This window comes from Echinops telfairi, unplaced genomic scaffold (assembly GCF_000313985.2).
Source record: "Echinops telfairi isolate 266 unplaced genomic scaffold, ASM31398v2 ScPeMD7_7468;HRSCAF=8506_0, whole genome shotgun sequence".
Taxonomy (NCBI): Eukaryota; Metazoa; Chordata; class Mammalia; order Afrosoricida; family Tenrecidae; genus Echinops; species Echinops telfairi.
In genome coordinates this window covers 27,675,306-27,689,895 of record NW_022111369.1, presented here as the reverse complement: position 1 = coordinate 27,689,895, position 14,590 = coordinate 27,675,306, and the positions used below count along the sequence as shown (strand labels likewise).

General features: G+C 37.8%; 1 protein-coding gene across 2 annotated transcripts in view; it reads left to right on the top strand.

Moving 5' to 3' along the window:
* CCSER1 (coiled-coil serine rich protein 1) overlaps positions 1 to 14,590 on the top strand; it is a 554,984-nt gene that overhangs the window by 66,669 nt on the left and 473,725 nt on the right. For both annotated transcript variants that reach the window (XM_045284207.1, XM_004703262.2), the window contains exon 3: positions 11,563 to 11,656. In XM_045284207.1, coding sequence (XP_045140142.1) covers positions 11,563 to 11,656 — 94 coding nt within the window. The remainder of the gene's footprint in view (positions 1 to 11,562; positions 11,657 to 14,590) is intronic.

Sequence of the window (14,590 nt, the reverse complement as noted above, 5' to 3'; positions counted from 1 at the left end):
TGCACCCTGGTCCGGCCATCAGAAAGCAAGAGACCCAAGAACTAGAAAGGCGAGGCTCACTAAGCCATTTATCTCTCTGCCCTTCAATTAACCCCACTTGTGTTTATTGGCCAAGTTGGCACAATAAACTAACTACCTCATTATTATTTATGGTAAAGCAGCAGAAGGAGATGACCCTGCATATGAGAATCATGTGGGTTATTTGTTTTAAGGCACAACATACTTGATTTTTCATTTATAAAGAAAATTTGCAGAAAAATATGTTAGCCCCAAATGATATATTTTATGCAATGATATATTTTATGCAAAAAATAAGTGACATGAAAATGAAAAGGCTGATTTATATTTGTTTTTAATTTTATGTGTTGTGTAGAAGTATAAGAAGATAAATTTAGATGTAACTATATTGCTTTCTTAAATATTTTTTTAACCCAAAGAACAACACAATGTCTATGAAATTAATATTGGCCAGTAGATTACAAACAAGTGATGATCTGGTTACTATAAAGAAAAACCTAATGAAAAACTTGTCAAAGTGCATTTCATATACCAGTAATAAGTTCTCATGCAGAACCTGTACTTAGACCACAAGGCAACCATTTGAACAGCACAAGGGCCTAATGCATGCCTTAGAATCGTTCAGACATGCCTCAAGTTTGTACCCTCTCACCACACTGATTCAAACTGTGTATTGAGCAAACAATCTGAGAAAGCAGAGCATGCACTGTGGACATGACACACCTTGCGTGTTGACAGTGAAGGTGACTTGAAGCACTTATTATTAGCTTAAAAAAAATAAAATCATCACAGGTCAGCCAATAAGCAGTATCACAGTGAGCATAGAGAAGACTGGAGTTGTCCAGGATTTCATTTTACTTATGTCAACAATCAGTGCCTGTGGAAGCAGCAGCCAAGAAATGGAGGGCATAATGCTTTGGGAAAATCTGTGGTATAAAACCTCTTCAAAGTGTTAAAAAGCATGTAATTTCAAGAACTAAGATGTACATGGCACTGGTTTCAAACTTACATGTAAGTGACAGGTGAACCTCAAACAAAGAAGGCTGCAGGGGAAGTGATCATTTGCATTACGGTGCTGGCATAGAAAGTGAAATGTTATCCTGGGCCACAGGAACAAGGAATGCATCTGTGGTGCCAAAAGTGTAGCCAGAATGCTCCTTAGATGTAAGGATGGTGCAACTCTCACGTACTTCAGTTCTGTTAGCAGGAGGGGTCACATCCTAAAGAAAGACATGCGTGGGGGGTCATCGAAAAGAGGAAACCCTAAAAGAAATGGATTAAGTCAATAGTTGTAACAATGGGTTACAACATAGCAATGATAAGGAAGGTGGCACCAGGGCACCCTTCTCGATTGCAGATAGGCTCGTTAATGACCTGCCATAGTCACATGATGCAACCTTGTTTGCTGAAAGTGAGGAAAACACCTTATGGAAGATGAAAGAGCAAAGACTAACTTTCAATGTGAACAACCACTCAGTGTACAGAACACCAAATCACAAGCAGGCCATTAGATAGCATCATGACCAATGCAGATTCAAGATGTCAAGACTTTCCTTTTACCTCAATCGACAGCCAGAACCCATGGAAAAGCTGTAAAAAAAATCAAATGAAGTCTTTTCTTGGGTCAATCTGAAGCAAAAGACCTCCCTAAAGAATACTGAAAGTTCAGTGTACTGCTAGAAAAACAAATAAATCTATCTTGGAGGAAGTACCACCAAAAATCTCCTTAGAAGCCAGGAGAGCTGGACTTCATTGCATGAGTTTTGGATGGTTTATAAGGAGACATGTCCCTGGAAATGGCCATTCTACTTGTTGGAGTAGAGGACCAGTGAGAGGGAGAAAACCCACAGCAAGATGGATTACAGTGGCTGCAACAGTGAGCTGAAACTTAAGGACGGTGATGATGGCACTGGACCACAGAGTGATTCATTCAACGGGTCATAGTGTTACTGTGAGTTAGAACTGACTCGATGGAACTTAACAATAACAACATTGTCACTGATTGAAAAAACAAAACAACAACATCGCTGGTGGATAGTGGGATCTTTGTTGGACAATGAACCACGGGTTGGAGGTTTAAACCCTCAGCTACTCCGAGGGAGAAATATAAGTCTGTCGGCTCCCATTTCCACTGCAATCCTGCAGCTCTGTTCTCTTTTATACCTTGACTGAAAGGCAGAATTGACTAATTGGCAATGTGGATTTTGCACGTTGAATGTGACATTTTAAGAAATATCTGTGGTGTCATATTGCTATGTGGGTTAGGTTAGGCCGTCTAGAGAAACAAAAATGGGGACACTCAACTATGCACAAGAAAGCACTTTCTAGCAAGAAGCAACTTTACACCAAGAGGGCGCCTCAGTCCAGTCCAACTCAAGTCCGCGGGCTGATGCTGGCGGGGCCTCTTCACACTCGTGTAGTTGCAGGCACATCATGCCAAATGGTGAAGTGGGAAGCAGGGAGATCCCAGGCCAGCAGGTGCAGAGTCTTGTGAATCTGAGGTTCTTGGTAACACGGCAGCACTCCCACAGCTCTCAGCATTGAGTGGCCCACAGAGACCACCCTAGAATATGACAGAATCCTGGCAAGCAGGAAGTCAGGGGCTGAAAAGCAAGAGGAGGAACTCCCAAACTCTCCTTTATAAAAAGTCAACACCCTCATCTTATTGGACGCCACGCCTGCCTCCCCACAGGTACAATCAAGATGACATACAATCTAACCGCCACAAGACGGGGCTTTGTTTTGCCCTTGAGGCATTTGTTATAAGGGGATAGGATCAACAGACGGGCAGTGAAGGAAAGGCAAATGGATTTTCAGAAAGCGTTCAATAAATAAATTTGCTTTTAATAAATTTGCAAGCAACGACTTGGTAAGGGTGAATAGAGATTATATTGTGGCATTCCAATGACAAGGAATTTAGATCCATTGACATTTTTATGTTTCAGGCAGTGAGAAAATATATACAGTATACTATAATAAGATTAATATCAAAGTAATGTTCATAAAAAAGTATAAGTAACAGTTTGGGAACTGGAATGGTTGTTGGCAAAGTGTTGACAGGAGCCCCAATTAGGAGATAACGAAGTGTAATTCATAGCCATTGTGCATTCGGCTCCCCTACCACTCAAAGAACATGGAGGCCAAAAAGAAGGATCTTCCCTTGTTGGGGGCATAACCAAAGTTCTACGTAGTTTATTTGTTATTTCACTAATTTCCACCTGACCATGCTCATAACCAGCCAGTTACATGAAGTGCAATTAGAATTGTTTCTTCAAGAGGAAGGTTGCCTTGGTTAGAGGTCATGGTATTTAGAAACAGATATCTGAGCGTCACTGACCCGACCAAGACACAGACTGATGCAGTCAGGCTCTGCAGTAAGGAAAGGCATCCGTGATTTAGTGCTGTGTTTTCATGTTAAAGATGGAAGAAATGCTGCACAATATATTCTACTTGGTAAAAAAAGAAAAATAGAACCCCAAAGTACATTTTTCTCTCTATAGTCTAAATGATAAGGCATACAGTTTTAAACATTAACCATCAAATTTTAATTCAGAATACATTTCTGTCTGTTTTTAATCTAAAATACACTAAAAATAGTTTGAATTCACTTTATGTAAAGATTAAACTGCAAATGCTCAAGGTTTAATTTTAAGTTTTACATGAAATCAGATGTAGTTTAAAATAGGAAGTCATATAAATATTAATTCCTCTCCAAAAGTGAACTATTATAGTGTAATTTTTAAGTTTTAGTATTTTAGTACTATACTCATAGCAATGCTTAACCTTTATCAAGAGAGGGGAATGAATTAGAACCGATGAACATAACTTTCAGAGTTCCCTTAAATTGTGTGTTCTCACATTTAAATAGGGAAAAAAACCAACAAATAAGAACTAGTCTCCTATGTAGACATTCACAATGACAATACATTGTTTTAGTGACTAGTATAACATTTGGTAGTCATTGAGTTAGTTTCAACTAAGCAACTGTCTAAATCAGAGAATAACTACCCCATAGGCTTTCCATGGAAGCACACTGCCACATCAAACTGCCACACCTGTTTTCCACAGCACGGTGGTCCTACCTTTCTGTCATCAGAGAAGCTCTAAGGGCTTGACATTGCAGGTCTCTAAAATCTAGACTCTCTTTCATTGCTATTTGTGGAGTTGAATCAATTCTGTCAACTCATATTTTCATGCTGTATGCATTCTGTACTTCTATTGGGAAGCAATCTGATTTGGGCAATGGAATTAAGACAAATTTCTAAAAATATTAATACATTTTTTAACTACACAAATATATAGAGGTAAATCAATTCCTAGCATGGAGTAACTGTGTTTCAAAAGTCCAAGTTTTGTCATGTTGTAAAGTGATGAGGATTTTGTCATAATGATTGTGTTTGCTTTCTTTGCCTTATCAGAATTTCAGAACTAGATATGTCTCTTCAGAGCAGTAGTTAATGTCTATTTTCTGTCAAAAACGGCTCAGGAATCACATCATTGAAAATGCATTCATGTATTGATTCATTTTCTACTCGAAATGAGGTGACTTCAAAAAGTTCATGAACAACTGGAATTAGAAGACAATTGAATCTTTCTGTGAACTGTTAAAGATCCCCTCATAACTATTCACAGTTCAACTTTATGCAGCTCCTCTATGCCTTTGCCTTCTTTCTGACGACATGTGTATCTTGGCGCTTATGAGTATTCCGTTTTTTTCTGTTTGTATAAATTCTCTGTCTCGGATAATAAATTTCTTAAGCAGTCTTCTGGTACTGAATGCCAGACTTAGAGACCATTTCTACTTGCCCAGTAATGTGAGACTTTGAAAAGCTGCTGTCAGGGCCCGTGTGTGTTGGAACAGACTGGGATTGTCACAATTGGTTAATTTGTTGGTGACTGCAAGAGGAAAACTTACAGGTCAAAGCCCTGCATGGAAAGACTCAGGGCAGGAGCATGAGGCTGGATTCCTGGCAAGACTGGAAAGCCCCAGGCACTCAATGGAGTGAGGTCAGTCACCATTTTGATCAGGGAGCAGTCATCTTCGAAACTCCCTTTGAGACTATGTAAATTTGCTCTCACTCTGAAAAGATAGGACATCAAATTCCTTATCATAATCACCTTCAGTTACTACCTGCACAGCTTCTAAATCATTGGAAAGGCAACAAACACAGTGTCATACTAAAGGCTACGAAAACCACATGCATCGGTTCCTATTGACCACAAGACACAGTTAAAAACTGGTCTTGTTCACAACCCACTGACTGCCTGTGTTTAAAAACACTTTAAAAAGTTGTTTGGCTATATCTTTTTCCTAAGGAAAAATATCAATTGTGATTTACTGTAAAAAAACCTTAATGTATTTTTGATTCACAAATGGGATTTGACAGTCTTCTACAATAGCCACACACTGCAGTAAGAAAGTAGTAATGATTTATCCTTTTAGTCAATCTCTTTTTTGGGGGGAATCTACTGTGACCAGAGTAGAGGAGAATGAAATTTGTACCCCTTTGCAGTGCCTGATCACAATGTAGAATGATCAGATGGATATAGACTTAACTGTGTAAAATTTTAGTTTTTTTCAGCACAAATAGTGATGAGAACATTTCTCCTATAGGGAGTGGTTAAATGCTATATGAAGTTATTAAAGCTGAGACAGAATGCAAAATCTTGAACTAAGATGGACCACTGTAAAAAACATCACAGAGCAGTCACAATTAAAGATTGTTTAATCTCTCTTCAATGGAGTTCTCTCATTTCTGAGCAATACTTTCTTGTGCACTGTCATTCTGTTCTGTTTTTATAAGACTGCAATTATTATCATTATTGCCATAAAAAGATATATAGAGCTAAACAATCACTTGTTTACAAACAGAATTTGTGGAAGTGGTTACATCTCAATGAAGTGATCAGAATCTATTTTCTTGTTTGTTTGTTTCCCCCCTACATCAGATACTATTTTCTTTTTTCAGGCTTTGGAGAACTGATTCATGTGAATCAAAGTTAAAAGTACTTTTAAATACTAGTACTTATTTTATGTATTTTAAAGGGCTTTGGGGCTTCATTGCTACATCTCTGGAGTTTAGAAAATTGGTATTTTATTTAACTGATTATTTCTAACTTCTCTTATGGGATCCTGATATCAAGGAATTTGTGAGAATAAATGAGTAACTAGTGTTGCCAACACATTTTAAAAATGTCTGCTAAGAGATGGACATTGGGCCTCCACTCAAGTACCCCCTCAATGCTAGAATACTTTGTTCTATTAAACTGGCACTCCATGATGCTCACCTTCCTGACACAATCGCTGAAGACAAAACGGGTGAATAAGCAAATGTGGTGAAGATAGCTGATGGAGCCCGGCTATCAAAATATATAGCGTCTGGGGTCTTAAAGGCTTGAACGTTGAAGAAGCACACCAGCCTACATTATCACGAGGTGTCAAAGGGATCAGGTATCAGGCATCATCAGAACAAAAAAATCATATCATTGTGAATGAGGGGGAGTGCGGAGTGGAGACTCAAAGCCAATCTGTAGACAATTGGACATCCCCTTATGGAAGGGTCGCGGGGAGGAGACGAGCCAGTCAGGGTACAGTGTAGCAATGATGAAACATACAACTTTCTTCTAGTTCTTAAATGATTCATCTCCCCCCACTATCATGATCCCAATTATACCCTACAAATCTGGCTAGACCAGAGGATGTACACTGGTACAGATAGGAACTGGAAACACAGGGAATCCAGGGTGAATGATCCCTTCAGGACCAGTGGTGTGAGTGGCAAGACTGGGAGGGTGGAGGGAGGGTGGGTTGGAAAGGGGGAGCCAATTACAAGAATCTACATGTAACCTCCTCCCTGGGGGATGGACAACAGAAAAGTGGGTGAAGGGAGATGTCGGACAGTGCAAGATATGACAAAGTAATAATTTAGAAATGATCAAGGGTTCATGAGGGAGGAGGGAGAGGGAAGGGAGGGGAAACATTGAGGAGCTGATTCAAAGGGCGTAAGTGGAGATCAAATGTTTTGAGAATGATGAGAGCAATGAATATACAAATGTGCTTTACACAATTGATGTATGTATGGATTGTGATACGAGTTGTTTAAGCCCATAATAAAATGATTTTTAAAAATGTCTGCTAAGAGAAGAATTCTCTGTAATATTGGTTTAATGGCCATGTATTAACCTCATGCATTTAGCATCTGCGCAGATGTACATGTAACATGTTGCAGGAATGGCATGCGCCCTAGGGACCGATTGAATGGTGGTTCACTGAGCAATTCCTGTTAAGCCAATAAGGTTCAGTGTCCTCGTCAAGAACCATTGACATCAAGGGACTTGGGTTGGGAGAGGGATAGTGTAGGGCTGTGACTCCCAGGGGCCAGATGATGTACTGAATCACATTTTGAGACACTATACATATGAAAGACACCTCACTGAGTCAGCTGGACAAAGGTTGAAGGCATTTCTGTTGCCATGTCACTGCTGCCATGTCTATTTAATTGAAATTGGAGGGGGAGTGTAATTGAGAGATTCCCCCGAGGGCTCACCACCCACACAATGCATCTTCCACCAGGGCGCCTGTTAGTCACCATACTAGACTTACATGAAAAAAAGAGCCAATCTCAAATGGACAGGTTCTAGTTTGTTGACTGGGTGAAATTATTTTGCCTACTCCTTTGAATGGTCTGTACATTTAGGGATGATTCAGACTCTAGGCACTGCTCAATATGGAATTTCTTTTTAAGTTTAAGCCTAGCTTTTATTGTACTTGATATTAGCATCCCTTAACAAAGTAGGTATTTTTCAGGCCCAATTGTCTGTGTTACACAATAGTCCTGTTAGTGTGATATATGGGCTTGTCTTGTCTACATGAACAATTCATGGATTCTCATTATTATTTTCCTATTACGGGGAGCCATGTAGAGTTTTCATCAACCCGGAGAAGGACCTATTATTTTTGCTTAGTTACCACTCTACTTCCAGATATTCTGATAATTTAGCAAATAGATGAAACACACAGTTGAATCTTTTGAGATGCGATCATTAGTGATAATTAACTCCAGATTCTCTCTCCAACTTGTTATTATGTATGGCTTGCTAGTCCTTTCTATTCCCATTGAAAAACCTACTTTGGGGGACACTGTTTTACTTAGTGTTCCCAGCTTATACAGCCAGAAAGAAATATATTCCTCACAGTTATAACTATGTATAGAGTTAGACAAAGAAAGTACAGTCTATGAAGCTTGCTCTTGAATGTAGACTAGCTGAAGAGAGTGGAAGACATCATGAAGGAGCAGAGATACGCAGAACATTTCAGAAGGAGGGCTAAGACAAAGTAAAGTATTATAATAAAATATACAAAGACTGGGACCTAGACAACCAAAAGGGAGCACACACTGATCATTTCTCAAGCTTGGAGGAAAAGGTTCAAGCCATGGAATTACACCACTGAAAGACGCCAGGGGCAAAAGTCATTGCCTGCCTGTCACTTTGTCCTCTGGGGTGCCTCCACGTGGCTGGGATGCTAGAAACTATGCCACTCGTATTTCTCACACTCATAGAGTCACCCGTGTTGATTAGGTTTCAGTCAAGCTTCCATAGTGCATCATAACAAATTATGGATATTATTTGGAAGGCTGGGGTTCCAGAATACTTAACTGTGATTATGCAGGGTAATTTGAAAAGAAAAGAACAGGATACTGCAAGGTTTAAAACAGAAAATGTGTATGTGAGGATTGCATTCTTTCACTGCATTTATTCAACCTGTATGCTGACCAAGAGGTTGGACTATATCAAGAACATATCATCGGAATTTGAGGAAGATTCAACTAATAACCTGCAATATGGAGATGTTCCTACCTTGCTTTAAGAATGCAACAAGGTCTTGTAGCACTTACGATGGAGATCAAAGACTATAATGCCACATAAAGTTAATAAAAAGCCTCAGAACTGGACCCATACGTAACAGGAGCATAAAAATGGAGAAACACTGAAGTTGTTGAGAATTTCATTTTACTTGGTTCCACAACAATGCCTTTAGGAGCAGCAGTCAAAAAATGGGATGATGTATTGCATTGAACAAAACCCTCTTTAAAGTCTTAAAAAGAAAAGGTGTAACTTAAAGGAATAAGTGAGTCTGACCCAAGCCGTGATATTTTCAGTGATCTCCCAGGCATGCAAAATATGTACAATGAGTAAGAAAGACCAAAGAAGAAGCTATGCATTTGAACTATGGTGGTGCCAAAGGATAGTGACTTCTTCGGACTTCAGTAGCTTTAAGGACGAGCCCAAGACGGCAAGATGAGCACTGGCTGGTGATTGCAGAAGCAGATGAATCTCAAGTTGGCATGCCAGATGGCAAGCTTCAGATGACTCCCAGGATAAGCAGACAGTATTGCAGGACAAAGGCTCAAGTACAAAATACCAGACATCAATGAGCCTGATGTAAACCCATACCCAACAAAAAGCCAAAAGCTTTTCCACCGGATCTTTTTACATAGGAAGTAGACCACAACCCTGAAGAAATCTCCTTCTGGTTTCTTTATGTATAAGGCTCTTGATGTCATTTCACAGCTTGCCTGGTCTTTCATCTTTAGTGTTCATTGCTTCAATTATGTTTTTTAGATGGTTACTAAATTCCTACATGAAGAAAGCAAAAGGTCATTAAAAAACTAGGAATAAAAGAAAATATCAGTGAGGATGTCAGAAGAGACTCTGAAACTTGCTCTGACTCACAGGGTGGTAAGGCAAATGGAAGAAATGATTTTTTGATCCAATGTCAAAGACAAAAACTATAACAAATTTAGATGGAGCATAAGGAAGATCAAATGGTAGAGTGCTAAATTTTAACCTGTGTCTGCAACAATCCACTTTTATTAACTTGTTCCTTGGAAGTGCTTGGATATTATTCTATCACCAACCGCATTGAACTTCAGGATAGATCTTGAAGTGTTCCTTTAGATTTGTAATTTGATGCCATGCTTCTTCAAATTATCATTGCAGACATAATATTATATGATTGTTTGATTCAAAGTAGCAAATGCCAATCCATCCAGTTCATTAATGCCCATTATATCAATCTTCATGTCTTTTATTTTACTGATAACTTCTAATACTACCTAAATTCATCCCATGTTCTGATTATTAATGGAAGTTTACAGATGAAATCAGGCAATGAAATTCCTGAGAGCTTTGCTTCATCCATGTCATTGAAGTGGACTCTTGTGCAGATAACCACCCCCAGCCATATTTTGTGTGTATTCGAACCTGAAGAGCTCACCTTTCGACATTGTATCAGACAATGGTCTACTCCTAGGCATCAGGCTTGTAGTCCCTTATTCTTCACAAGTGGACTGCCTCTTCTTTCTGCCTAGACTGTTTTAGTCTGCAAGCTCTGCTGAAACCTGGCCACCATGAGTAACCCTGCTAATATTTGAAATATTGACGTGTAGGTGGCCCACGAGGTCCTGAAGGATGAGTGGGAGAAAGTGACAGTCGCTCCCTAACAGTCACGCTTCATTTATCTTCATCCAGGGAAAAGCCCATGCCCAATTTCAGTAATTTGCTTGCTGAATATTTACTTCTTTAAACATAGGTGACTGCAGCATTGAAATCAACTGAATAACTGAATATGGATGCTCTAACATTGTGTTTATGCCATTCTAATTTTATGTGCCTGAAATTTTATTTTAATTCAGTAAATATACATTCTTCCATGTTCCTTAAATCAGCCTGGGAACCATCTATAAACACAAAAACACAAATCAGGACTTGATTACTTCCTCAAGTATTTCTACCACTGCACACCGCCATTTCTCCCAATTTTCATGTGACTTCAAGCTTACTTTTTATTTGTTAAGAGATAAAAAGGGGATGTAATTTGAGCTCTTTATATTATATAATAAAAATCACTATTTTTCAAGCCATACTCAATATATTTTTCTTGCTCTTCCTTCCTAATAATAATAACAAGAAAATCATTGGAAAATTGTAAAACATTAACTGAGGGAATTCTTCCAAACATGCCTTAAGTTAGTATTTAACAACTGGCTCTGTACACAAAATTTGTTTGGGAAGTAGTTCATTAAATATGCTAGAATGTTACATGGTTTTGAAATATAAACATGTGGTAAAAACTTGTCTCCATTTATAAACTTCTATAACTTTGAAAAAGTTTATATTCTTTTAATGCATTTATAGCAACTGATCTTATCTTTTTTAAACCAACATAGAATACATTTTTATTAAAATAAATACTGTAAAAAATTCTAATATATTTGGCATACAAGTGAACTTAGTTACATTAAAAATCTTGAAACAAAAACAAATGTGCAAGAAAGTTAAAAATAAAATTTTTAGGATAATTTAACAGTTTTCACTACATTAAATTTGTGAGCATCCCTGAGATAGTCAAATGATTTCTGATATTGAGTTAATGTTTTTATTTCTACATTTAAGTTTACTTTGTATCACAGCATGTGCATATGAATATTTCCTCATTTTCTCAAGTTTTTACCTTTAAGTATTGATTTTGATTTTTTTAAGGATGTTTTGAATAATTTGGGATCTTGTGAACTGGATGAAGATGATCTCATGCTTGATCTAGAATTTTTAGAGGAACAGAATCTTCATCCTTCAGGTAAGTGTTGAAATAATACTCAATGTCATATACATATAATACCATAATTTTAACCTCCAGTAATCACCTGCATCTGTTTAATTGCATCACGTATTTTCAATCTCCAATTTATTTATTCTCTGTGCAAGGCATGTAGTAGGTACTGTGGATGGTTCAATATAAGTATCACCTGGTTCTGGTCCTCCATGATGGAACCCATATTTTAGAGGACACAGCAGGTTAAAAGATAATGATGACATAAGGAAAACTAAAGACAGACATTTCTAATTATATACTTAGCATCTTAAAAGTGAGGCACTATGATGAAAGCAATGATAGCGATCCCGTTGTACCTCTCCTTTTCATTACCAAATGAAAACTTTGCGCATTTGTGAGCTGTTGCTTCAAACCATGTCCACTTTAACAGTGATTATACAAGGTGATGCCCATGAAATGCATTTGACCTCAGCATTAATAACAACCAAAGGCAGTCACAAGCCCAAGCTAGAGTAGGAAGTACATTGCTGTTGAATTAATTAAGGAGTCTATGATATTTGTAATAGTTTAAATGTATATAAAAATAGATATTTGATAGTAAACTTGAGGTTTTACATTTGTTTTTTATTATCAATGATATCTTTGACAGAGTCATTTTAAAAATTAAAGCACAAGTAACCTGAAACTGGAGCTTTTTCTTCCTGTTACATAAATTAGGGGGGATCAACTGCTTGGGTCATTATTCTGTAATGTGTGCAAATTAGACACAATGGTGTGTAAGGTTGTCACCAGCTGCACTATATTTTGATGAATTCTTGTTCACAGGATGTAGTTTTTATCACAGATAACATATCAACCAGTGTTTAAAGAAGAACTTTAATTACTTTTTTGAATTCTACTTTAGGCTGATATAAAAAAAAAGCTCCTTAAAAAGATTTCCTTGAGGCTGATTTAGAAAAAAAAAAGTTTTTAAATGCAGTATTTTGCTCTCTTATGCAAATATATTTATTTATGCGATCATACCTTTGTATTTGTATTACATGAGTTGCACATAATGGGACTGTAAAAAGGTATAATCTCTTCAGAGTGAAATTTGTCACTCAAGCAAAACCACATATGCATTTGCATTTACTTTTAGATCTACGTCTCTAACTTCTGGAAATGCAATTTTAAAATACTGGAAAATTATGAAGTAGTACCTGCACATGATTATTCATGGCAGGATATTTGTAATAGGAAATGATGAGGAACCAGACACATTCACATCGGTAGTACACTGTCTTAATGCACATTAGAATCATGAACACTGCCATCGAGTTGATGCTGTTTGGGGGGACCCTATAAGACAGGTGAGCACGGTGCCTGCAGGTTTCCAGCACTGTACCTCTTCGAGGGAGCAGCTGTTGGATTCACACTGTGAACCTCCGGGTTCACCAGCCCAGCCTGTAACCATTATGCCACCAGGGAATAGTAAGCTGCCATAGCAAGTCATGAGACAGTGTTTGTATCTGCCAAAGCAAACTCTTCAGTATCTTACTTGATGATAGGAAACTCCATAATGAATAGATAAGACATAAGCTCACTGCTCAACCTTAATATAGCTAAAAGTACATCAACTAGTCAGTGTGTGCGTCTTGGTGTGAAGCAGAAAGCTGTACCCAGCACCACCTGTAAAGTTTTCTTCTCCCCCATCCACCAACGTCCCTGAATCTACTCAAGTCTCTAGATTGACTTGCTAGTTTACAGGAGATAGTGGAAGAGGAAAATATTCAATGACGTTATGACTTTGGCAGCAATCAAGTGTGAGGAATCAGTCTGATTTATGTCCATGAGATGTAATCTTGACTTTCTTTCCCAAAAACAGAAAAAACATGACATAATGAAAGACATTTTATAGATAAAACAGGCTTCAATTATATAACAAGAATACAGTGTGATATTACTTTTGCTATACTTATTTAGAAATATAAACTTTTATTGTAAAAAAAAACCCTTTCCTGTAAAAAGACAATTTTGAGCTTATTAATTCTTATTAGTGACATTTGAAAATAGGGTTTGGAGTACAGAAGTATTGTTCATTTTGCTAGGGGTTGCAGTGATGTTTTGGCTTGCTTTGTCTTTAAGGAAGATAGTTGATGTGTGAGAGATGCATTCGGTTGAAATAACTTGTATGGGTTTTGTTTAGCCAGCATGGAGAAAAGAGTGGCTTTTGTTGTTGTTGTTGTTAGGTACTATCAAGTCAGTGGAAAAAAGGAATAGGTGAAACGAATTCACAAATTGTTAAAAATGATCACAGCTGGGTGATAGTTGCATGGGGTGAAAAATTCTGAACTAATTATAATAGTTTGTTTTGTATTTTTTAAGGAAAGATTTTCATAATAAAAAAGCCCAAGTAAAATAACAATAGATAATATAATAATCTGTCATATTTACTAGGCAAACATAATAAAGAACAAAACAAAAACAAAAACAACCCAAAATCAAACACACTGCCACCAGGTCAATTGTGACTCATGACACAAAGAACATCTCAAAGCTCTGAAGACTGCTCAGTCTCCTTGCTTGAGCACACTGGAGCTTAAGAACACAAAAGCGAAAAACCGGCTCACTGCCACAGAGCTGATTCTGACGCACAGCGACCCCATAAGATAGAGCAGAATTGCCACTGTGGGCCTCCCAGTCTGTAACACTCCACTGGAGTCGAGCGCCTCACCTTTCTCACACTGCTGACCTGGTGGCTGACAGCCAACTCGTAACCCACCTGGGATCCTGGTGAAAGCACTTGGCATTTTTAACACTTAATTTCTTCTTTATAAAGTCACACACGAATATATGCACCTCAGTAATTTTTTGGAAACATGATTAATGCTATAAAATTACTGAGCCTGTTTTAAGGTGTAAATAATCATCAACTCTATTGTACGTAAGATGGTGCATACCTAAATATTTGAAAGAAAG